This window comes from Physeter macrocephalus, chromosome 4, assembly GCF_002837175.3.
Source record: "Physeter macrocephalus isolate SW-GA chromosome 4, ASM283717v5, whole genome shotgun sequence".
Lineage (NCBI taxonomy): Eukaryota > Metazoa > Chordata > Mammalia > Artiodactyla > Physeteridae > Physeter > Physeter macrocephalus.
Genome location: NC_041217.1, coordinates 35,293,721 through 35,318,754, shown reverse-complemented (window position 1 = coordinate 35,318,754; position 25,034 = coordinate 35,293,721). Strand labels below are relative to the sequence as shown.

At 43.2% G+C, this 25,034-nt stretch overlaps 1 protein-coding gene across 1 annotated transcript in view; it reads left to right on the top strand.

Annotated features, from left to right (window-relative positions):
• Positions 1–25,034, top strand: part of HHAT (hedgehog acyltransferase) — a 364,592-nt gene that overhangs the window by 79,388 nt on the left and 260,170 nt on the right. The window contains exons 7-9 of the mRNA XM_055084098.1: positions 2,402–2,596; positions 5,282–5,497; positions 13,921–14,092. Coding sequence (XP_054940073.1) covers positions 2,402–2,596; positions 5,282–5,497; positions 13,921–14,092 — 583 coding nt within the window. The remainder of the gene's footprint in view (positions 1–2,401; positions 2,597–5,281; positions 5,498–13,920; positions 14,093–25,034) is intronic.

The window sequence follows — 25,034 nt, the reverse complement described above, 5'->3', positions numbered from 1 at the left end:
TTAATAAGTCAGGTTTTTAGTTTGTTAGTTTTTTACTTTTGGTGGGGGGCATAGCGGTTGGAGGAGGTGTGCCCTAAGGGCTGCATTGATAGTGGGGGACTGTTCCTGTCATGCCAGTCAGAGAACAAGGCGTGGAAGACTAGGCGTGGTGTATCAGCATCTTAGTGGTGTTTTCAAGGATGGGATCCCAATTGCATTCACTTTATAGAATGAAAAAAATCAATATGTTAGTCGGGTTCTAATTTTTGTTTTAAAATAGGTGATTTTTTTTTTTACATTGTTCACATCTTTCCCTTTTTATCACCTGCCTGCTGTGAATGTGTATAGCGGAGTTTTCTTTGCCCGTTGGGGAGGATGAGTGGGTAATAGGAGGGACAGCAGAGAATATGAGGTTCACGTGGGTGCATTTTCTGTGATGTCTTAGAGAAAATTAGACGTTGTCTGCCTGTACTCTTCGGCAGGAGGAAGATGGCGAGGATGAGAGTATAGGACAACCTTGTGTGCCCCCATGGTATCATTTGTGAGTACAGGAAAATTCATCAGAGAATCTCTGGAGCAGATGGGGTTTGCACAGCAGTATTAAGTAGTTCCTGAAAAGAACTTTCTCAAGTTCTTGAAAAAAGCTTTTTCAAGCTGAAGCAGCTTAAGTCTGTGGTTAAGTTCCCAAATGAATCCCAACAAACAGGCTTTTTCCAAATGGATCAAATAGCACTCAATAAAAATGTAGCTGTGTTATGCGTATATGTATGTAGCCATGCACACATGGAAAAAGATTCCAAGTGGTAAATGCTGTAGATCAAGTTGAAAAAGACACCCCTTCCCTTTTTTTTTCATTCATTAGAACTACTTCTTAAAATAGTCTCTGGTGACCTTGTTCCTTATAATTGAACTCTGTCCAGAGGTAAGTGCTTGGGGGAAAGTTTGAAGCCAATTTATGTGGCTGTTTAATGTGGGTAATAGGATGGAAAAATAGTAACAATGAACTGCAGATTTCTCTGATTTTCTTGGAACTTCAAAGTGACTGACCTAGTCCCTCATTTAAAATGTTCTCTCTTAGGCTGGAGTATAAGTTTGGTAAGGAATTGTACTAAGGCAATATTTTGGGAGAGTTAGCACTGAAGGATGGGATTTACAGTGTGCAGTCCACATCTGTCTTTCCCTTAAAGAAGTCTTTTTGTTTTCACAGGAAGACCTAATTTCAAGCAGCCCCTACTTTTCAACTCAGTGTATTCCTGGAAATCCTATTTTTGAATGCTCACCAAAAAGCCACATCATATTTTCCTATAGGAATAATAACTAGTATTTGCCTTGTCCTTCCTGTGTATGCAGACACCGTTGTAAGCATTTTACATGCACTAACTTAACTTAATCCTCACGAAAACCTCATGAAGTAGATACTGTTACTATCCTAATTTTATATTTGAGAAAACCGAGGCACAGAGAGATTAAGTAAGTTGCCGAGGGTCACACAGCTAGTTACTGGGGATACCAGGATTTATTTAGGCAGTTGGACTTCAGAGCTTGAGTAATTACACCACTAAGATATGTTGCCTCTCAAACAATGTTGAAACATTATTGTGGTTTTTTAAGTAAGGATTTACCAGCCAGATATGACCAAGAGTATATTGTAAAAGCAAAGACATGTTAATTTATCTATTTAGTTATTCAATGTCAATAACTATAAAACTTGATAATGAAATAGAAAAATTCTGTCCTAAAATGGGAATAAACGTATTAATCGGATTGACTATGCAAAGGCCTCGCTATCACTGAAAACAGGTAAGCTATACTTTTTCTGTGACACAAAGTTGACTGTAAATAATATGCTAATGAAATAAAAATGTAATTAGAGATTTACTTGTAAGTCTCTGGTTTAAACTTCAGAAAACCTTTTGTGGTTTGGATGGTCCAGTTTTCTCAGTAAAACTCCCGAGCAATGTGCACCAGTATTTTATCTTACCTTCATTTTGCAGAATAGTGTACGCAGGGGCTAGCGTGCCAGGTTGGCAGCTTTTCCAACTGTCTTCAGGCTCCCATAATGTCTGTTGAAAGTCAGCCATAAATCTTATTGTTGTGGGATCCAGTGGTCCCAGTGGTTTTGGCTGAAGGCAGGAAAGTGGCTCATTTCTCTGGGTGGATCTGGTGGAGTTCTGGGGACCTGGGGGTAGGCAGCCATCACTCTGGGGTTAATGTGGAAAGTCCCTCTGAATCCTCTTTGTCTGTGTTACACTAAATCCCCAGGCCAGTGAGAACAGTTTTGTTAAGGGGTCACAAGACATTACCCTCTTTTATGTAGAACCTTCAATAGCAATGCCTGTTAACTTACCCTTCTCTTTTTTCTTCCTTCCCCCCCGACCCCCACCCCCCATGTCTTTCTCACTGGGTCCCTCCCTGTCTGCAGCACAAACCCTGGATCCTCACAGCCTATGGGATGTGGGCCTGCTGGTGTGTGCTGGGGACCCAAGGCACAGCCATGGTTCTTATTCACACCACCATCTCCTTCTGTGTTGCCCAGTTCCGGTCGCTGTTCCTGTCATGGCTCTGTTCTCTCTTCCTGCTCTCTACACTGAGGCTTCAAGATGTGGAGGAAGTTAAGGTAAGAGTCTCCGTTTTACCATTGGGAAGGAGAAGGCCCCTTTGGCAATACCTTTATCCAGGTAGATGCCTTTGTTTTCAGACAAGAGTCAATTGAAGAACTGTGGTGGTGCTCCCTCTAGTGGCCACATGGGGTTGATGCATGTGAACTCTGGTGTTGCATTCTGCAGTCTTTTGTATCTGACTATGTCTTAGTCCTTGGAGGTTGCCCAGCGCTGACCTTGTACCTTTTCTCCCAGTTTGGGCAGGCATGGATGGTGCCAGATGTCACAGGAACAAAGGGGGAAAAAAAAGCAATAATCCCCTATGCATTTAATAAAACAATCATCTGTAGAATGCTGCACGGTTTATAGGGAACTCTCACATTCCTTATCTCATCAGAAGCCCACGATAGTCCCTGAACAGATAAGGCAGGTATTTTCCTTGCACAGAACATGTTGGGAAGCTTTTGATATGCTTTCTTTAGTCATGTGGAACTGGGCTTCCCGTGGTGTCTTTATTTTTGTTCATTTGTTCACTCATTCATTCACCTTTTCATTGATTTAAGTGATGGCACTTAGAATTGGTGAGCCCTGGATCTGTACAGTCATGGGAAAGAATGTGACGGGAAGGATGAGCCAGTGGTTTTCTAGTCTCTTCTATTCACTGTCTCTCCTGCTCTTGAAACTGGAGGCGGTGTTTAACCTCTGAGTCTTAATTTCGTCATTTGGAAAATGGAGGTAATAGCTGCTCTGCCTTCCTCATGGAGTTGTTTTAAGGATCCAACAAGATAATATGTGTTAAGCAATTTTGTAAAAATGGTAGTATTTTGAAAATTCAAGAATTCTTGCTGTTGTTAGGCTACCTTAATTTTTCTTCACTCTTACCAATGGACTGGGGCGAATACTTCAAGCACATGTCTCAAAACCTGGACTTAAGAGAATAAGTAGGGTAGCGTCTCTCTCCTAACAAAGATACGTAACTTGCCAGAATGATTAAACTAGGCGATCACTTAAATAAGTGTGCTTAAAAATAGATTTGCTATAAAAATAAAAACAAATTCACACCTAACTTTTGGGGGACCTGGCAAACGTTCAAAGACAGTCTCCAGTTGTAATTATCCTTTATTTGGGGACTGTTAGCATTAGTTATGGGTGTTGGTGGTGAATAAGTATTCCATTTGTTATGTAAGCTGGTGGTGTGAAAAATACTGCTGAAGGGGAGAGAGCAAATGACCAGAAACTAGTTGCCCTGGGTTTCCATACTTTCACACATGCAGTTTTCTTGGTTTTTCTTGGTGGCTGCTGAAGTCCTGGACGAGGAATAGAAACTCTGTTCGGTACTTAGTTTTTCAGTGTAAAGCCTTAAAAGACCCTCATGGGTCAAGTGAACAACTCTTTCCTTTGTCCCAATTTTATTTCTTGTATCTATTGCCATAACCTGTTTTCTCATTAAAAAAGCAATACATATGTATTATAGAAAATATGGAAAATATAGGAAAATATAAAGATTATAAAATGATCCATAATTTTATTCCCCCAATATTAAGATTTTACCACATTTGCTTTTAGTCTTTTGTTCCATACCTAATTTTTTTTTTTTTGTGGTATGCGGGCCTCCCTCTGCTGCGGCCTCTCCCATTGCGGAGCACAGGCTCCGGACGCGCAGGCCCAGCGGCCATGGCTCACGGGCCCAGCCGCTCCGCGGCATGTGGGATCCTCCCAGACCGGGGCGCGAACCCGGTTCCCCTGCATCGGCAGGCGGACGCGCAACCACTGCGCCACCAGGGAAGCCCCATACCTAATTTTGTACGTACTTGTTATTATTTCATGCTGTGTTGTAATTATACTTTTACATACCTATCTCCGGTATGAGCATTTAGGTACATTGAGGGCAGGGACTATGTCTTTTGACGGTGTTTCTCTAAAGCTTATTTGGAAAATAGTCTTCAACTACATGTGGAGCCAAATTAATGATAGAAGAACAAAAGGAAAGATATGCTGAACACATAAATCCCACGTGACATTTACAGACACACCCGATTTTATTGCACTTTGCGGATATTGCATTTTTTTTTTTTTTTTAACAAATTGAAGGTTTGTGGCAACCCTGCGTTGTCAGATGATCAACAGCATTTTTTCTTTTTTTCAGCGATAAAGTATTTTTAAATTAAGGTATGTTCTTTGTCTTTTTAGACATAATGCTGTTGCACAGTTTAATAGCCTACAGTATAGCGTAAACATAACTTTTATGTGCACTGGGAAAGCAAAAAATTGTGTGACTCATTTTATTGCGGTGCTCGCTTTAATGCGGTGGTCTGGAACCGAACCTGCAGTACCCTGAGGTCTGCCTGTATAAGTTTCCCTTTGTCTTCAGAGTTGTTGAAGGAGCTGTTAGAGTACCCACTGGATGTAGCTGATATCCATGCCGTCCGCTGGTGTATCTGACAGATGCATATCTGGGAAAACCTTCACTCTGTGTTGCATCAGGCTTAATGCGAAGCTTATGGCTGATGTTAGGGACGCTCTCCTGCCCGTTGCTCATTAATTGCGTGTTTTGGTGATCGATGATGTTTACCTGCTGTTCAGTGGTTCTCGACTCCCTGGATGGGACAGCTGCTCTGCCCGCGGAAGAGATCTCCTTCCTGGGAGAGTGGGTGATGTCCCTCCTGGACACTCAAGGTTCTTGTCTCCTTGTGACTTTGCAGAGAGGGTGGTACCAGACGGAAAATGAGTACTACTTGCTGCAGTTCACACTGACCGTTCGCTGCCTGTACTACACCAGCTTCAGCCTGGAGCTCTGCTGGCAGCAGCCGCCGGCTGAGCACACCTTCTGCTCCTTTCCCTGGATGGTGGCCTATGTCTTCTACTACCCAGTCTTCCACAACGGGCCCATCCTCAGCTTCCCAGAGTTCATCGCACAGGTGAGAGCCTTTCCGGGATTGGATGGGTGTCTCTGCAGATGATGCTTCTGTCTTTGTTGCTGTGGCCGTCCGTGAGTCTTTTCATACCGGGGTGCCCACAAGTTTAGAACACACATTATTGTCATGATTTCTGGTAATAAATGAAATACTTCGGGGAAATAAGCCTTCAAAATAAAGGTCAGCGTATCTCTTGTGCCTGTTGGTTGTAGGAGCTCCCACCCGGATTCTCTGTGGACTGTGGCAGCCAGAAATAATAACTGGGCACAGCCAGGAACTTGGGGGAAGGCAACCCCTGCAGGGCAGTCCCAGAGAAAGAAAACTGGCTTCTCATGGTATTACTTGGAAAGTGGAAGGAGAAACTGGCTAAACTCTTGGTTGGCAAATAATAGGTGCCCTTTTATTTTCACAAACTGCTTATGAAATAGCTCTGCCGTGGCCTGGGAATTGTTCAGGGTGATCTGGATGGGATAACAGAGTGGAGTTGAAGAGGGTTTGAGAGCCATGGTGTGTTTTCGGGTCCGGGTGCCTGTTTTTGCCCAGGATCTCGACTGCCTACTTCTGGACAGCAGCCTTGTCTGAAGCTCATGGGAAGCCACTTTCGTCATTGCCACCTCACTTTTCCTCCTAGTTCGGATTTTTTTCCTCATTCCACAGCTAGCCTCGTGGAACACGTGTACTAAGTTAATTCACCTAAAGTGTGAGTAATCAATTGATGTTCCCTAAAAACAGTGTTTCTCAAAGGACATTCCTGCCTCCCTCCCCCCAACAAAACAATCCCCATGGAGGTGAGAACAATAACACGTATGCACACACAGTGCACACATGTGCAGACACACACATGTACACATGTGCACACACACGTACACATGTGCACACACACCGGGGCCTGGACACGTAGTTCGGAGAGCAGGGTCAGCAGCAGTGTTTGACATCTTCGGAGGGCAACCCGAAAGGTGCCCCCTGCACAAATAGGAGGGTTCTTAGAAATCCCTTATTTCGTCTTAAAAATTTCACTGTTACACATTGTACTCAGAAGTATATTTCTGCATTATAACAATAACTTAATGTTTAAAAATTGCCGGTTAAATCATTGAATGTTTTCCCCTCTGCAAATCTTTAAGTGACATTGATATTCTGGGCAGATGTATGTTTAGTATATGGTTTCTCATACCTCAGTTTGGGTTACCTAGGATCGTTCTTTTGCCATGAAGGAATTTAAAATCTGTTTGAAAATCATGGTTAAAATTGTTGTGTAAAAGAAAGAGGTGGTTTAGTGATGGCAGCTGATCTTCTAACTCAGTGATTCTCAAAGTGTGGTCCCTGGACCAGCAGCTACAGTATCACCTGGGAAGTTGTCAGAAATGCACATTCTCAGGCCCCGCTCCAGACCTAATGAATCAGGAACCCGGGAGCGGGGTCCAGCAGCATGGTCCTGATGCTGTTAGCGGTAGAGAACCACTATCCGAAGTTCTTAGAAGAGCAGAGGGGGTAGGGTGAGGGTGGGGTAGACCTAGGGTAGGGTGGGTTCAGGTCCTCCTAATTTTGTCTCCTTTACAACCTCCTTGCCACTGTAAGTTTTTAATTCTAACATTGCAGTCAATAACTTTGGGACTAAACATCCACAAGCATACCCCCACCCCTCCCTTGAAGACAGATAATTCTCAGAGAAACATAGATTAAACCCATTAAGAGGAAACAAATTGGGACTTCCCTGGTGGCGCAGTGGTTAAGAATCCTCCTGCCAGTGCAGGGGACACGGGTTCGAGCCCTGGTCCAGGAAGATCCCACATGCGGTGGAGCAACTAAGCCCGTGCGCCACGACTACTGAGACTGCACTCTAGAGCCCGCGAGCCACAACTACTGAGCCTGTGCACCACAACTACTGAAGCCCGCACGCCTAGAGCCTGTGCTCCGCAACAAGAGAAGCCACCGCAATGAGAAGCCCGCGCACTGCAATGAAGAGTAGGCCCCGCTCGCCGCAACTAGAGGAAGCCAGCGCGCAGCAACCAAGACCCAATGCGGCCAAAAATAAAATAAATAAATTTATATATATATAAAAAGAGGAAACAAATTATTTTCCTAACTGCCTCTTATCCATTAAGGAGCTTAGTCCTATGGGATCTGTACTTTGTTGTTAGGCAAATCATCATTCTTTAGTTCTCGTCTGTCTCCTCCTTTCTGATTGTACCTTGTAGGGTCTTGAGGGAACATGAGAGGCGGGTCTCAGGGTCCTGAATATGTTACACAGAGGTGAGCTTTGAGATTATCGCCCACCTAAGTCCTTAGCCAAAGGCTCTTGTTCTTGAGTTTCAGCCTGGGAAATGAAGGGGTTTCTCCCTGTAGGGAGTCAGGTCTGGAGACTCCATGTAGCATCTATGTCCCCTCTCTCTGTTTTTTTTTAACCCCTTTCAAAGTGGTAGCAATTGCTGAAAGCAGGGAACTCAAAAAGGCAAGTTGAAACCTTTCTCTGTGGTCTGAGAAGATTCATAGAAAAGCCAGTCTAGAAAAGGCAAAATGTTTAATAAGCTACAGGGCAATAAAAACAAGCCAGGTGGTTTCTGCATTTGCTGGGGGGTGTCTATGGGGCACTTACCTCCTGTGAGAAAAATGGGTCTAAGAGGAGAGCAGTTAAACTAGGGAGCTAATCAATCTAGTAGTGAAAGGGCTCCTTCAGAGAAGCAGGAGGGGGCAGAAGAAAGCCAACTGGAAGAGATTGTAAGTAAGGTTTGCTCTGACGAGTGCTTGTGTGAATGAATAAATGTAATGGGAAATGGTAGTATTGAAATTTTGCCTCTTAGCTTCTCAGGTCAACGCTCACGAACTCTAAAGAGCAGGGAGAGACTTGCCACCAGGGGGCAGCAGAGCCTCACCGTGGAGACGAACCCAGCTGGGCAAACCACAGTCCATAAATTTACAGTACTAGGTCCACCCTGGGAGAATGTTCTCTTTCACCTAGTTTTTTTTTTTTTTTAGTGTGTAAATTTACATATCCAAGATGAGGCAAGTATAGAAGAGGTGCCTCTGTAATGTATGGCATGTGAAATTTGTACACATCAATCATGAACAGGGGAAAATGTGCCTGTCAACAGGCCTCAGTGCCTTAACTTGAAGGCCATCTCTGATGGCATTTGGAGTTTCAGGAATATGGGCCCCGTTTATTTTTCTCCCAGGGTTCTATGGAACTCAGATACGGAGCCAGGCGTGAGGTCGGGGGACAGGGTCGGGGAGGTCTAGGGAAAGGCAGGAAATGCTGTTTATTTGCTGAGCTTGGAGCCTGGGGCCACCACATCTTAACTCTGAGCAGGTTGAATCATGCAGTGAGGGAGGAGCTGATATGGGGGAGGACGGTGAGCCTGGGTGTGGGAGGACCAGGGGGCTTTTCCTTGTTGAGGGCTGTGCTCCTGCCCCAAGGGGAAGAGCCAGTGCTCAGTAGGGAACTAGGTTGGTGGTTAAGAGCAAAGACTCTTGCGCCCAATCCTATTGTTACAGGGTTTGAATCCCTGCTCTTGCTTTGGCTTGAGAGCTTTTGGTGAGTTACTCACCTTATTTGTGACTCAGTCTCCTTATCAATGAAATGGGAAAAGTAATAATACCTCCCTCATAGGGTTGTTATAAGGATTAAATGATTTTGTATAGATAGTGGGGCTTGACATGTAACACTATGAGGTGTTAACTATCACTATTATTGTTGCTATTGTTATCCAAAAGCGGGGGCATTCCTGGGGTAAGTTGTTGGAGGAGGGCGTTGAAAGGATGTGACCACTGGTTGACCTGCAGTCTGGACCTGGGCAGTTGGAGGCTCCTCACCCCTCCCCTGCCCTTGGAATATACATTCTGCCTGCCATTCCCACGCTAGGAGCCATTTCAGGGACATAGCCTTGACCTTGAAAGAGGAAGGTGTTGAGACCGTCTGAACTGACTATGTGACTAAACCCAGGTAAGGCCTCTATTTAAACTTTAAAATTCTGGCCGGTGGATGCAGAGATCTACTTGCCTTTCAGCGCCCAAGACAGGGCTCATCTGTAAGCTCCTTTGCTTATTAAACCTGCCACCTACCAATCCGGAATGGTCTGACTGTTTTTCTTTGGTCTCTCCTTGCTCTCTGTGTCCAAGGGGCCAGTTTCAGATTTCACCCAGGGAAGCTCCCGAGGGTGAGAACTGACATAAGTTTATGCCAGAACTGAGGCCCTGGGTGTCCAGGCTGATAGGTGAGGGCAGCAGCAGGGGCCATTCTGGGCAGGGACCATCCTTGATCTCAGAGGAGGCCATTGGAAGACAGATGCAGGCAGTGGCTGCAGGTGCAGGGGCGGGCGCAGCCCCTGAAGGACCAGGCCTGGCAGGCAGTGTCCCAGACAAACCACTCAGGGTATGGGGTGAGCTCTGGTTCTAGGGCGCATCTGGAATGGTGCTAACTGTGAGAAGTAACCCTAACCGAGCACTTACTCCCACCCAGGCTTTCCATGTTCTGATGCCTTTCATCCTGGCAGCAACCCCAGGAGAGAGGCACTGTCATTGCTCCTACTTCACAGACGGTAACACAGAGGCGAGGACAGGCTAACGCAATGCGAGTTGGGGTGGGAGGGACAAAGACCAGACAGAGCCTTGTCGCCAGCTCAGTGAGCCTCACAGGAGTTAGAAGGAGGAAGCAGTGTGGCCTGGTGGACGTGCGGGTCTGGAGGCTCAAGCTGGCCAGACCAGGTCCCAGTCCTGTGGCAGCTACACCGACTGCAGGACCCACTTGCTGTTCTGCCAGAGACCAGTCGGTACTACTGGCCTTGGTCTGGATGCTGGGGAGGGGCAGTGAGGGTCTGATTAGGGAATGATTTCCTGGGAGTAGGGGTACGGTCTATGACCCTGGCATGGAGAGAAGCTCCCGCGTTACAAAGGAACAAGCCTCGGGCTACAGTGCCCTTGACCCAAGCGTGGAGGTTGGAGCAGAGGTAACTCAGATTGAAGAGTTGCCTCTGGGGAAGGCTTCTGTTTGGTGCTCTCCAACATGGGTATTATTCGTATGTGAAAGAAAAGAACCTTTCGTCTTTGAGAATCTTTAATCATTAGAATATCTTTGAAGGGCTTCGATATTCCTTTTTATGAAATTTGCATGAAATGAGGTTTTAAAATACAATGTGTTTTAACATGCACTTCGCAGATGAGTTAATGTGTATTTTTTAGTGGAGCCTTAACTAAAAATTCCCATTGACGGCAGTTTCCAGTGGTCTTAAGATTGGCACTCCCCTCAGTTTGAAATATCTCACATGAAACGCTTTGCGTGCAGAGGTTGAATAGTGAGCAACCCTGCTCATTAGGTGAGCTGTGTATGGTGTGTCTTCTCCTCCTGCTGAATTGACAAGGGACAAATATAAATGGACTATAATAACAGTACAACTGTGAAGAAAGACTAATAACCACGTTTTTAAGTAAAAACGAATAGAATGAAAAATTGGATTGTTTTCCTTCTGCTGTGTTTACTTGTGCAATTAAGGAGTAGACGTTTCTCTTACTCCGAATGGGGAGGCATCCGGCATCAAAAAGGGAGCATTGCAGAGACAAGTCCAGCCCTTCTGGTCCAGTGGTGACATATAAGTATGCCTTTTTAAACCTGGAGAGCAAGTTTGGCCCTGGGGAAAGTAGGGAAGTCATTATTGGGAGGCCAGTCAGTCACAAAATGCACCTCATGTTTCTTCTTAATTACAGATACTCGTGTCATTTTAGACCGTGCATTGTTTGGGGAGGGAAAGGAGGGCCTCTGGACTGACCCTGGAATGTGGTCGCGTGGAGCTGGAGGTGATTGGACAGACTTATTTTCCGGATTGCCTGGAGTGGCTGTTTGTTCTGATCTCACAGTGGCTTCCCTCCTGTCTAGATGCTTCTCCCCTCCCTGGGACGGGGCTGCACACCCAGTGATGCTCCGATGCCTCGGGTGCAGGTCTGGTCTTCAAGGGGACCTGAGCTTGGGTTTAGGCAACTGCTCAGGGGCCTGCAGGCCATGTGCATAGTTGCTTATTTGGGAACACTGGAGACAGTTGTGCAAAGATTGTCTTCTGTCAACACTGCTTTTGAGGTCGTTATCACATTCATTCAGGGAATCTGCTTTCCTCCAAGAGTCTGGCACCAAGAAAGGCCCCTTCTGTTGGTCTGGAATGGTTTTAGGTGCCTCTTCATGTCTTAGCTTTCCCAGTTGCCTTGGTGTGAACTGTTCTAGCCTCCATAGACTGATGGACACTGTATTCGTAATTGTTTCCTCATTTGCTGTTGGTCATTTGGTCAAAATGAGTCTGCTTTGGAGAGCTGAAAAAGGGTTGAGAATGAACAAAGGGCAACTCAGTGTGTAACTAAGAAAGTCTCCGAGTGAGGTGGGAAGGTAAGGAGAAATAAAGATGGGTAGCACAAAAGAGAGGCTTGCTTGCCGAGAGAGAGGATGCTGGGCTCCCCTGGGGAGGTCCTGAGCCTTGGCATTTTTTACAAGAAGGCTGCAGAAACAGAGGGCTTGCCTCTCTAACAGAGAGGACCAAAGTCTTCACGATATCGTAAAGTTACATTACTTTTTGCCCTGATTACAAAAATAATAATTGTTTAAAAATAACTTAAGAATCTTACCATCCAAAGATTACCATCACTGCTGCCATTTTGGTGTCTGTCTCTCCAGCCTTTCTTTATTTATGCACATTTATATCAAAAAATAGTTTTCATGGCTACGTAAGATTGAGGCGCACCCATGCATTTAACCAAGCCCCAGGCCCATACTGTTGGAAGTTTGGGTTATTTCCTTTTTCTTCTCAATTATATAATGCAGACACGAGGGATCGGGCAGGTAGGGGGTCTCTCACTGAGGATTTCGCCATCCACTGGCTTGTCGATGCTCTGCTCCAGACTTTGTAGCATGTAGCATGCACGCTTGACGTAAGGATTCATGTGAAAACCACCCTCAGTTATGCCTAGAGAGGGAAAGGGGTCTGCATTGGGTCGCTGTGCTGCGGCTATAATTTCAGTGAGCTGTGATCCCTGCAAGACTGCAAATCTCCCTGTGCCCCACCTTCCTTCCTGGATAACCTTCCCAGCTAGCGCTTCCCGGGTCAAACTTGGCCGGGTGGATCCTTCAAAGCAGTTACTTTTGTTTCCTAATAAGTATCCTTCTGAGGTGAACTGAAGAAAATGAAAGGAAAAAGGAAATTCCTGTTAATTTGATTAACTTACATTAAAAAATTTAAAACAACAGCTTTCCTGGGCGTAGCTAACCAAGCAGATGGCAAAAGGGTGGAAGCCATTTATGCAGCTTATTGCAGTTTCACTGCTCCAGCCAGAATTTCTTGGTCTGGTTTCCTGCTGTAAGAGGACCGTTTGAGACCGTGGTAGAATAGATGCTCAAGAATGGATAGAAATTAACTCCTTGGAGTGTAGATAGCCCATCACCTCTAAGGGCAGTGCCTGCCGCCCCTCCTGGCTGCCGTGGGACCCACTGCGCCTTGATGGTTAGAGGAGAGGAGAAGTTAAAGAAGCATGTCAGGATCACCTTCCCCTAGGGATGGGCCTCTCTTGTTCATGTAGTGTCTGGAGCCCTAATTGTCAAGCCCTTGCTGAACCAAGTCCATATCCTCTGCCAGCTAATGTGTGCAGATACAACTTCATAATTAAGGCGGTCACTTCACCTCTGCATTTCCAGGCAGGCTTCAGTCTAATAAAGTCGTGTCAGTGTAAGATCCGGAAAACTTATACACGCTCTCGTTTTTCTGTGTTTGTCTAGGATACATCAGGAACTGCCCTCCATCCTGGGTTTTGGCAGGGCTGCTGCTGGGGTGAAGGGATACAGAACCCCTTCTTGGTTCTCCGTACTGGGCTAGCTTGTGGCCTCCACCCTATTCTTGCTCTTGGACAGAGTTTTCTAGCTTGGACAACTTAAAATTTTTTTTTTTATTGAAATATAGTTGATTTACAATGTTCTGTTAGTTTCAGTTGTACAGCAAAGTGATTCAGTTATTTATCTATCTATTCTTTTTTAGGTTCTTTTCCATTATAGGTTATTATAAGATATTGAACATCTTATAATATATTACTGTGCTCTACAGTAGGTCCTTGTTGGTTATCTATTTTATATATAGTAGTGTGTATCTGTTAATCCCAAACTCCCAATTTATCCCTACTCCCTTTTCCCTTTGGTCACCATAAGTTTGCTTTCTATGTCTGTGGGTCTATTTCTGTTTTGTAAATAAGTTCATTTGTCTCATAATTTTTAGATTCCACATATATGTGATATGGTATTTGTCAGACATGGTGTTTTTTACCCGAGAACGCCGAGTATTCCCGAGGCAAACTAAACCAGCCCTCCCTTAGAAGATACAGCGAAAATGAAAATATATAAAAACGTTGTCTAGGGGACTCTGAAAGGTTTTAAAAATGACTAATGACTTCTTCTGTTTCTACTTTAGATGCAGCCGCAGGAGCAGGGCTCGCCAAAGGCCAGCCTTTCCATCCTTGCCCTGGGGCTGGGCCGCCTCCTCTCCTGTTGGTGGCTGGCGGAGCTGATGATTCATCTTATGTACATGCACGCCATCTACAGCAGCACCTCCCTCCTGAGGGCCGTCTCATGTTGGACCTTAGGTAATGGTGGAAATCACTGGCGGTAGAACAAGCATCGAGAGAGGTAGCTTCACGGCGAAGCTGGACCGGGGGCAGACAGGGTTGTAGTTGCCTTGAGCAAACCCTCCTTTTTTTCACCTTGTTCCTCTTGTGGCCGAGGTGACGCATGTGTGAGGTGGCTGACAGAGGTGATGGTCAGGCTTGGTGGTCTTGGAACCAAGGACGGTAGCATTCCCTCTTCCTAATGGAATCCTGCTAAGTGCAGCTGGGTCCGCATCTTCCTGGTATGGCCAGCATTGCACTTGACAGGAGAAGGCAAGCGATGCTGGGTGCAGCCTTGTAGCCCCTGCTAAGAGGTAATGCTTTAAGACCGAGTTCTGCAGTAATCCTTGTTGTTTTCCTGTATGATATAAAGCAAAGAGCATGAGCTTTAGAGTCAGACGGATACAGGTTTTTTTTTATTGAAATGTAGTTGATTTACGATGTTGTATTAGTTTCAGGTGTACAGCAAGTGATTCAGTTATACATACATATATGTGTATATGTGTGTGTCTGTGTGTGCACGTGTGCCTTTGCTACCTGGGAATGCTTTTCCTTTGAGATGTTCTTGTCACCTGGTTTCTTGCAGGGCCCTTTCTCTATTTTGGTAGAGGAAGCTTCCATTTTTCCTCTTTGCTTGGTCTTATTTTTCTCCATATGGAATGTTTCCCTAGACCTTTATAAACTGAATCATTGGCAGTGAATATTTTCCCTGACCTCTCTGAACCCATAGTTGGTAGAAAGGATTCTAAAACATAACAGCAAATATTTTTAAAGAAATATGAAATCTTGAACGTAATATACCTCTTCCTGGTTATCTGTTTTATATATAGTAGTGTGTATCTGTTAATCCCAAACTCCTAATTTATCCCTGCCCCTGCCCCCCACTTTCCCCTTTGGTAACCATAAGTTTGTTTTCTATGTCTGTGGGTCTGTTTCTGTCTTACAAGTAAGTTCATTCGTATCATTTTTTTAGATTCCACATATAAGTGATAGCATATAGTATTTGTCTTTCTCTGTTTGGCTTACTTCATGTAGTATGATAAAATATAGGTCCATCCATGTTGGTGCGAATGGCATTATTTCATTCTTTTTTATGGCTGAGTAATATTCCATTGTATAAATGTACTATATCTTCTTTATCCATCCACAGCCAGACATAGGCTTGAACCTCGGCTCCACCAGTCGCTAGTGGGCAGTCTTTGGCAGCTTGCTACAACTGTCTGCATGTTCACCTGTCAAATGAGCAGACTCACCTTTGCAGTGTTGTTTGGAGGATTAAGTGAAACCATGAAGGTGAAGGGCTTACCTCGTAAAATGTCTGATAGATAGAATTAATGGTGTGTTCTTATGTAGGCCCCTCTGTTGGCCCCTTTTTCTTGTCTACCCATTTCTTTCCGTCTGCAGGTAGGTGGGCTGGAGGTCTTACTTCCTTAGCAGGACACAGTCTCCAGTATAAGACTTTTCTGTGGAGATGCTATCGTTCTTTATTCCTCTGGCCGAAACAGCAGAGAACATGCTCCTTTCTGAACGAAATCTTTTCATTTCTTTGCACTCCTTTCAAGAACTGAAATTCAGCCCCGTGGTCTGACCTCCAGCCTGTGGCTCCAATGGGAAATGTGTGATCTTCCGGCCAGATTAAGCTGCTCCCTGCCGAGGGCAAGAGTAATAGCCTGACTCCTTATCTGTTTGGTGATTTATAGATTTTTTTAAAAAAAAATCTTGATTGCCCTTGTTATCACACATGCTTAATCAGAATGTTTTCAAGGAAGATGCCTTTTAGGATTGGAAAAATGCTGAGTTGTTTTAATGACAGTCTGTTCTTCCCAGACAAAATCTTTTTTCGTAGTTGGGGGTAACTAATAATCTAAGGCTTTAATGATACACTTAGGCAAACAAAATAGGATTAAGTGATGATTTATGCTAAATCAGATCCCAGTTGTACTACATCCAAATTAAGAGAGTGTATCCGTTTGGGTGATTTTAACTATGAAAACTGGAAAGCAAAACTGAAAATGGGGCTTAAACAAAAAGGAAAAGTTATCTCGGACAGCTATTACTCCTAAGGTCAGCACTGCGGGTGGTAAATCCAGTGACAAAGAAAAGTCATTAGGGGTCCATTTGGGTACCAACCACTCAGCTTAAGAACTAACCAGAATCCTACAAGCCCTTTGTTTGCACCCATAACCCCATCACCTCCTTTCACCCCCTCCACAAAGATAACCTGACTTTTGGGTTTATCATTCCCTTTTTATAAAATCTTTTTTTTTTATTTTTTAAATAGACTTTATTTTTAGAGCGATTTTGGATTTATAGCAAAACTGAGAGCAAAGTACAGAGATTTCCCATATATCCCCTGCCCCACACGTGCACAGCCTCTGCCAGTATCAACGTTCCCACCAGTGTGGTACATTTGTTACAATTGGTAAACGTACAATGACACGTCATTATCACCTGAAGTCCATCTTTTTTTTTTTTTTTTTTTTTTTTTGTGGTACGCGGGCCTCTCACCGCTGTGGCCTCTCCCGCCGCGGAGCACAGGCTCCGGACGCGCAGGCCCAGCGGCCATGGCCCACGGGCCCAGCCGCCCCGCGGCACGCGGGATCCCCCCGGACCGGGGCACGAACCCGTGTCCCCTGCATCGGCAGGCGGCATCGGCAGGCGGACCCCCAACCACTGCGCCACCAGGGAAGCCCTCCTTTTTTTTTTTTTTTTTTTTTTTGCATTAAGTCCATCTTTATATTAGGATTTACTCAGTGTTGTACAGTCTGTGGGTTTTGACAGATGTGTAATGATGTGTATCCACTCCTATGAGACAGAGTAGTTTCACAGCCCTAAAAATTCTCTGTGCTCTATTCATCCCTCTCTCCCCTTTAATCCCTGGCAACCACTGATCTTTTTACCATCTCCATAGTTTTACATTTTCCAGAATGTTGTTGTATAGTTGGAATCATATGGTATGTAGTTTTTTCAGATTGACAACTTTCACTTAGTGATATGTATCTAAGTTTCCTCCATGTCTTTTTATGGTTTGATAGATCATTCGTTTTTAGTGCTGAATAATATTACATTGTCTGGATGTTCCACAGTTCATTTATCTGTTTGCCTACTGAAGTACATCTCAGTTGATTCTAAGTTTTGCAATTATGAATAAATTTGCTATAGATATCCACGTGCAGTTTTATGTGGCCATAAGTTTTCAGTTCCTTTGGAGTGATTATATGGTAAGAAAATGTTTATTTTTGTAAGAAACTGCCAAACTGACATTTTTCAAGCTGGCTTTTTTTTTTCTTACCTGCAAGTTATGAGTGCCTGCTACTCCACATACTTGCCAGTATAACAGTCCTTTATCAGGTGTCTTTTGCAAATATTTTCTCCCAGTCTGTGACTTATCTTCTCTTTCTCTTGACAGTGTCTTTAACAGAGCAAAAGTTTTTAATTTTAATGAAATTCAGCTTATCAATTATTTCTTTCATGGATCGTGCATTTGGTGTTGTATCTAAAAAATCCACCATCCCCAAGGTCACCTAGGTTTTCTCCTGTGTCATCTTCTAAGAGTTTTAGAGTTGTATGTTTTATGTTTAGGTCTATGATCTGTTTCAAGTTAATTTTTGTGAAGGGTGTAAGAAATTAGACATGAATTTCTTCCAGCACCATTTGCTAAAAAGACTGTCTTTGCTCCATTATGTTGCCTTTGCTCCTTTGTCAAAGATTGGTCGACTTTATTTATATTTATGAGTCTATTTCTTGGCTGTCTGTTTTGTGCCATTGATCTTTTTGTTTATTCTTTCACCAGTGTCACACTGTCTTGATTAATGTAGCTTTAAAGTAAGTCTTGAAGTCAGACAGTGGCAGGCCTTTGACTTTCTTCTTCTTCTCCAATGTTGTGCTGGTTATTCTGGGTCTTTTGCCTCTCCATATAAACTTTAGAATCAGTTTGTTGATATCCACTTAATAACTTGCGAGGATTTTGATTTGGATTGCATTGAATCTATAGATGGAGTATGGAAGAATTGATATCTTGTTATCTTGAGTCTTTCTATCCATGAACATGGCTATCTCTCCATTTATTTAGTTCTTCTCTTATTTCTTTCGTCAGACTTTTTTAGTTTTCCTCATATATAACTTGCACATATTTTGTTATATTTATATTTCTACCTGAATTTTTTTTGGGGGGTACTAATGTAAATGGTATTGTGTTTTGAGTTTCAAATTCCACTTGTTTATTGCTGGTAAATAGAAGAGTGATTGACTTTACTATATTAACCTTATTTTGTACAACCTTGCTACAATCTCTTATTCCAGGAGATTTTTTTGTTGTTGCTGTTTCTTTGGGATTTTCTACATAGACAATCAGGTCATCTGCAAGGAAAAGTAATTTTTTCCTTCCCAAAGTATATGTTTTTTGTTTCATTTTCTTCTTTTATTGAATTAGCTAAGACTTCCAGTATGATATTGAAAAGGAATGGTGAGAGGGGACATCCTTGCCTTTTTTCCTGTTTAATCTCCAAGGATTTTGAGATTTCCTAGCTATCTATTGTTGATTTCTAATTTAATTCCATTATTATCCATTATTATCTGAGAGCAGACATTGTATGATTTCTGTTCTCTTAAATTTATTTAGGTGTGTTATATGGTCCAGAATGTGGTCTGTCTTGGAGAATGTTCCATGTGAGCTTGAGAAGACTGTGTGTTCTGTTGTTGGATGAAATAGCCTATAGATGTCAATTATATCCACTTGACTGATGGTGCTGTTGAGTTCAACCATGTCCTTACTGATTTTCTGCCTGATAGATCTGTCCATTTCTGTTAGATGGGTGGTGAAATCTCTAATTACAATAGTTGGATTCATCTGTTTTCCTTGCTTTTCTATCAGTTTTTGCCTCACGTATTTTGACCCTCTGTTGTTATGCACATACATATTATATATTATTATGTCTTTTTAGAGAAGTGACCCCTTTATCATTATGTAATGCCCCTTTTTATCTCTGATAATTTTTCTTGCTTGGAGGTCTGATGTGTCTGAAATATATCTACTCCAGCTTTGATTAGTCTTAGTATGGTATATCTTTCTCTATGCCTTCACTTTTAACTTAACTGTATCTTTATATTTAAAGTGGGTTTCTTTTAGGCAATATATGTTTGGGTCCTATTTTTTGATCCACTCTGATAATCTCTATCTTTTAATGGATGTCTTTAGACCATTGATGTTTAAAGTGATTATTGACATGATTGGATTATTATCTATCATGTTTGTTACTCTTCTATTCATCGCCCTTGATTTTTTTTCCTATTTTTATGTTTCATTCTTTGTTTGCCTTTTTTGTTTTTAATTAAACATTTTATATCATTCCATTTTCTTTATTTTCTTAGCATATCAAATATACTTCTTTTTTAACTTTCTTAGTAGTTGCCATAAAATTTGCAGTATACATTTACAACTACTCCGAATCTATTTTCAGATAACACAATATCACTTAACAGGTACTACAAGTACCTTAAAATATTCCTGATTGTTCCTTATAATAAAATATTCCTAATTCCTCCCTCCTGTCATTCGTGTCATTACTGTCGTTCATTTTACTTATATATAAAATGTAGTGGTAAATAAATTGTTGCTTTTATGATTTTGAACAAACTGTTATTTGTTAGATCAAGAATAGAAAAGAATTAGCAAAGGTTTTATTTTACTTTCATTTATTAGCTCTTCCCTTCTTTATATAGATCCAAGTTTCTAACCTATGTCATTTTCCTTCTCTCTGAAGAATTTCTTTTAACATTTCCTGCAAGTCAAGTCTACTGGAAACAAATTCCACCATTTTTGTTTGTCTGAGGAAGGCTTTATTTCTCATTCACTTTTGAAGGATACTTTCACAGCGTTCTAGGTGGTTGTTTTTTCTCCTGTCAGTACTTTAAATGTTTTCTTCTACTCTCTTTGCTTGTACATTTCTAGGAGAAGCGGCAGGTAATTCTTATCTTTGTTCCTCTACAGATTAGATGTTTCCCATTCCCACCTCCACCACCTTGCTTTTTTCAGTGTTTTTTCTTCGCCTTTGGTTTTCTGAAGTTTGAATATGATACGCATAGGTGCAGTTTTGGGGACATTCATCCTGCTTGGTGTTCTCTGAGCTCCTGGATCTTTGGTTTGGTGTCTCATGTTAATTTGGGAAAATTCTTAGTCATTATTGCTTCAAATATTGCTTCTGTTCTTCTCCTTCTGGTATTCCCATTACATTTATGTTACACCTTTTCTAATTGTCCCACAGTTCTTGGGTACTCCATTCTGTGTTTTTTTTCCTTCAGTCTTTTTTCTATTTGCTTTTCATGTTTAGACATTTTTATTGACAAATCCTCAAGCTCAGAGGTTTTTTCCTCAGCTGTATGCAGTCTACTGATAAGCTCTTCAAAGGCTTTCTTCATTTCTATTCAGTGTTTTTGAGCTCTAGCATTTCTTTGATTCTTAGCATTTCCATCTCTCTGCTTACATTATCCATCTATTCCTGCATGTTGTCTACCTTTTCCGTTAAAGCTCTTCGTATATTAATCATAGTTGTTTTAAATTCCCAATTCGATAATTCCTACATCCCTGCCATATCTAGGTCTGGTTCTGCTGCTTTGTCTGTGTTTTGGTTTTTTTTTTTTTTTTTTGCCTTTTAGTATGCTTTGTAGTGTTTTTTGGAAAGGTGGACATGATGTGCTGAGTAAAAAGAACTTTAGTATATAAGGTGTTGGGAGAGGGGAAGTGTTCTTTAGTTCTGTGATTAGGTCTCAGACTTTCGGTGAGTCTATGCCCCTGTGATGTGAACTTCACAAATGAGTCTCAGTTTTTTTCCCCCTATCCTCTTTGGTAGTATAGGATGACTAGGGGGTACTGGAGTTGGGTATTTTTTCCATTCATGTGGAAGGCTATATAGCAGACTAGAGTTGGGAATTTTCCTTCCCCCAAGTTGGTAAAGCTCTGATAAAATCCCAGTAGATTAGGCTCTGGTAAAATAGTTTGTCTTAACAAGGAGGGCAGTCCTTGTTAAGAAGAACATGTGGACAGGGCTGAGGGGGAGGGGTTGGACTGCAGCTTAAATAAAGGTCCTGCTTGGTATGCGTTACTCTGCTGTACTCAGAGAACTGTGAGTTGTAAGGAGAGCTGGATGCAGAGTCTAAGGTATAGTGAGAGATTCTGCCAGAAAGACATGAAGGGTTTTTATTAGGAAGAGCTTCTGGATCATGCTAAGGAGGATTTGTTCTACCTTTTAGGTGATAGGGACCCATGGACATATTTATATACTTTAAGTAATTTAAATACACAAAGTATTTAAGGGGAGAGGAAACAGGATTAGATTTGGGGTTTAGAAATATTCTGCTTGCAGTGTAGAATATGAATCAGAGTGGAGTAAAACTAGAAATTGGAAAATCTGATAGAAAAAGTCCATGTCTTTATTCAACAAATATTAAAGAGCCAGACAGTGCTTTACATGATGGAACATTAGACTAAGTCAGGAGCAAGGTGATGAGGACTTGAGTGAAGCAGGGAGGTTGGAGAAGAAGGGAGTGATGAGAGGGATGGAGGTACAGTCAGTAGGCTCTGCTCACCAATGAGACAGGGAAGATGAGAGAGGGAAGATCTAGGGAACCTTCTGGTTTAGAGTTTAGGTGATGATTGACACTACCATTCTCTAAGAGCAGGGAATATAGGAGGACTGGGAGCAAGTTTTAGGGAAGAATAAAGAGTCCAGTTTTTGACAAGTTATGCTTAAAATTGAACATCCAGGTGGAGACATCTCTGCTACAGTTAGATGGCGCTGGAGCTCAGGAGAGGGATTGGGGATGCAGACAGACATTTGAAAGCCATCACATATAGGTGATAGTTGAGTCCATGGGAGTAAAGGGATTTCCTAGAAAAATGTGTGGAGTGAGAATAAAGGAGGGCCAACTATAGAACTTGAAGGAATGCCAACATTTCAGAGGCAGGCAGAAAAGGAAGAGCCAGCAACAAGTGAGAAGGAATATTAATAAATGAAGGAGGAAGCAGATGGTTTTGGGAAGGTTTCGAAAAGAAAGGGAGGCTCAATTTATCAGAAGTTGAAGAGAGGCCAAGGAAGAGGGGACTGAAGAGAGTGTTTCATTCTGAAAGTCATTGTTGACTTTGGCCATGTTTGACTTTTTTTGTTGTTGACTTGGTCATTTTTAAGGAGTATAAACCAGGGTAGTAGAATAATCAGAAGTGAGAAAATAGAGGCAGTAGCTAATATGCTGCTTTAATGGTGTGAAATGATAATGCCTGTTGTGTTCTGTCTCCCTGTCAAGGAAGCTCAGATGGCCTGGCCTGCTTCTCACTTCCTTGTGGCAGACCTGCCACCCCTGTGTCTCTCCTCGGGGTTTCCCTTCCTCCTGGCTGCCATGGGATTGGAGTAGAGCCTGACAAGCATCCCCTTTCTTTACAGTGTACAGGATTTCCCCAGCTTCAGGGTTTGGGGGCTAATCCCTCTTGGGATGTTCAGAGAGGTAAAGAAAATAAGCATCAGGGAGTGTAAGGCTTACAAAGGCCCTTGGGCCCTGGTCTGCAATTTCTGATTTCCTTCTGATATAGTAAAGAAATACTTTTATTTTTTTATTCTGTTAGGCTTTTATTCTCTTGATGAAAGGGTTCTCTCTTCTTCTGTGGTGGCCTTTTTTTCCCACCCTAAAGTTGCAGTTGAGTGTGAGGCAGCAGTACAGACAGAATAAAAGGTGCCTCTTTGTCTCACATGCGAGAAGATATACAACTGAGTTTTCACCTCCAAGGATCTCAAGACTGAGTAACATTCTACTCTGCCCAGAGATGACTCCCTCTGAGCACCACTAAGTAGGGTGAAAGCTGCTTTGGAGAAGGAACTATGCCACTACCTTTGGTGTCTGTCCCCCTCAGCGCTCACTAAAGAACAGTGCACTGCACAGGTGCTTAATGAGTACTCATGTACACGTTCAGGTGAATAAAATAAATCTTATAGGAATTCTGCCTAGTGAATGTGAGTGATCAGACATTCAAACCAGTGATCAATTCAAGATTCTGCATAAGGTGCCAAAGGGAAGTCATCCAAAAAGTGATGAGTGCAGATTCAAATGATGATGGTGGAGTAGGAGGACACAGAGCTCACCTCCCCCCATGAAAACATCAAAAATACATCTACATGCAGAGCAGTTCTCACTGAAAACTAACTGGAGACTGGCGGAAAGACTCTTGCACAACCAAGGCTGTAAGAAAGATCCACATGGAGTAGGGTAGGAAGGGAATAGAAGTGATTAGATTTGGGACCTGTGCCCCTGGGAGGGGACTCAGAAGAGGAGGGGGATTACAGAGGTGGAGGTCCTCCCTTGGAAGTGAGAGGTTTGAGCCACATGTTGGATGTCGCAGCCCTGGGGTCCAACACCAGGAAGACGATTCTCCTTAGCTGGTTAGAAAGCCAGTGGGACTAACAGGAGGACTGTAAGAAACCTAGACTCCACTCAGGAAGAGCATGCACACACTTGCTTACTCCTGGGAACAAGGTGGAGAAAGTAGATTGAAACTGCATGGGACTCTGGCTGGTTTTCTGTGACCACCCTCGCATGCACCCCAGCCTGCACTGAGTGTCCACTCTGGCCCTACTTGCTTCGTGATGCAGCTCCACACGAGGGTGAGGGCTGTTGCAGCTGAGCGGAGTACTCAGTTGTGAGGGATAGAGCCTGCTTGGACCCGGAATTACATCTGAACAGGGTGGGGACAGCCGTACTCATCCTTATGGAGGCAGCGCATCAGAAGTGGTCTTGGACTCTAGGGCCAGGGCTGCCACAGCCCGAGCCCTGACCCATGCTGAGCGCCTGCTCCAGCCCCTGCTCCAGGCCCTCTTGCTCCAGCACTGCTCTGCTCTAGGGCGAGGGTGCCAGTGCTAGGAGTGGGGAGAGCACACGCTTAAGGGGAATGGAACCATCTTGGACTCAACCCTCAGAGCTTCTGCTCCAGCAGCTTGGGGCCCACCCCTGCCCCTCCTAGGGTGGTGGTGGCCACTGAGCAGAAGAGAAGCCCCAGCTCACACCTGGCTCTGTCCCTATCTGCTCCATCTCCAGCCCCACCTCCTACCAAGGTGATAGCTGCCAGCACACCCTGGGGAAAGACATGAGTCCTGCTCACATCAGATCCAGCTCTTCCACTGTCAGATCCAGGCACTGGGCACACGCAGACTGTATAGGGAGACTTCCACACAAGAGCACACCTTCAAGACTGGAATAGGTAACTATTTCACCTAATTTCATACAAATAGAGAAAGTTAAGCAAAATGAGAAGACAAGAATTTGTTTCAATTGTAAAAACGAGAAAACCCCTGAAAAAACAACTAATGAAACAAAAATAAATAATTTACCCGGTAGAGAATTCAAAGCATTAATTAAAAGAATGTTAACTGATACAGGGAAAAGAATAGATGAACACAGTGAGAATTTTAACAAGCAACTAGAAAATGTAAAAAAAGAACCGGTCAGAACTGAAGAATACAATAACTGAAATGAAAAACACATTAGAAGAAATTAATAGCAGACCAGGTGATACAGAAGAATGCACAAGTGATCTGGAAGATAGAATAATGGAAGTCACCCAATCAGAACAGCAAAAAGAAAAATAAATTAAAAAAAAATGAGACCGGTTTAAGGGACCTCTTGAACAACATCAAGTGCACCAATGGCAAAAGTTAAAGAGAGAATTCTAAAGGCAACAAGAGAAGAACAAAGAGTCATATACAGGGGAACCCCCATAATGTTGTCAGCTGATTTTTCTGCAGAAACTTTGCAGGCTAGAAGGGAGTGGCATGATATATTTAAAATGCTGAAAGGAGGGCTTCCCTGGTGGCACAGTGGTTGAGAGTCCGCCTGCCGATGCAGGGGACTCGGGTTCGTGCCCCGGTCTGGGAGGATCCCA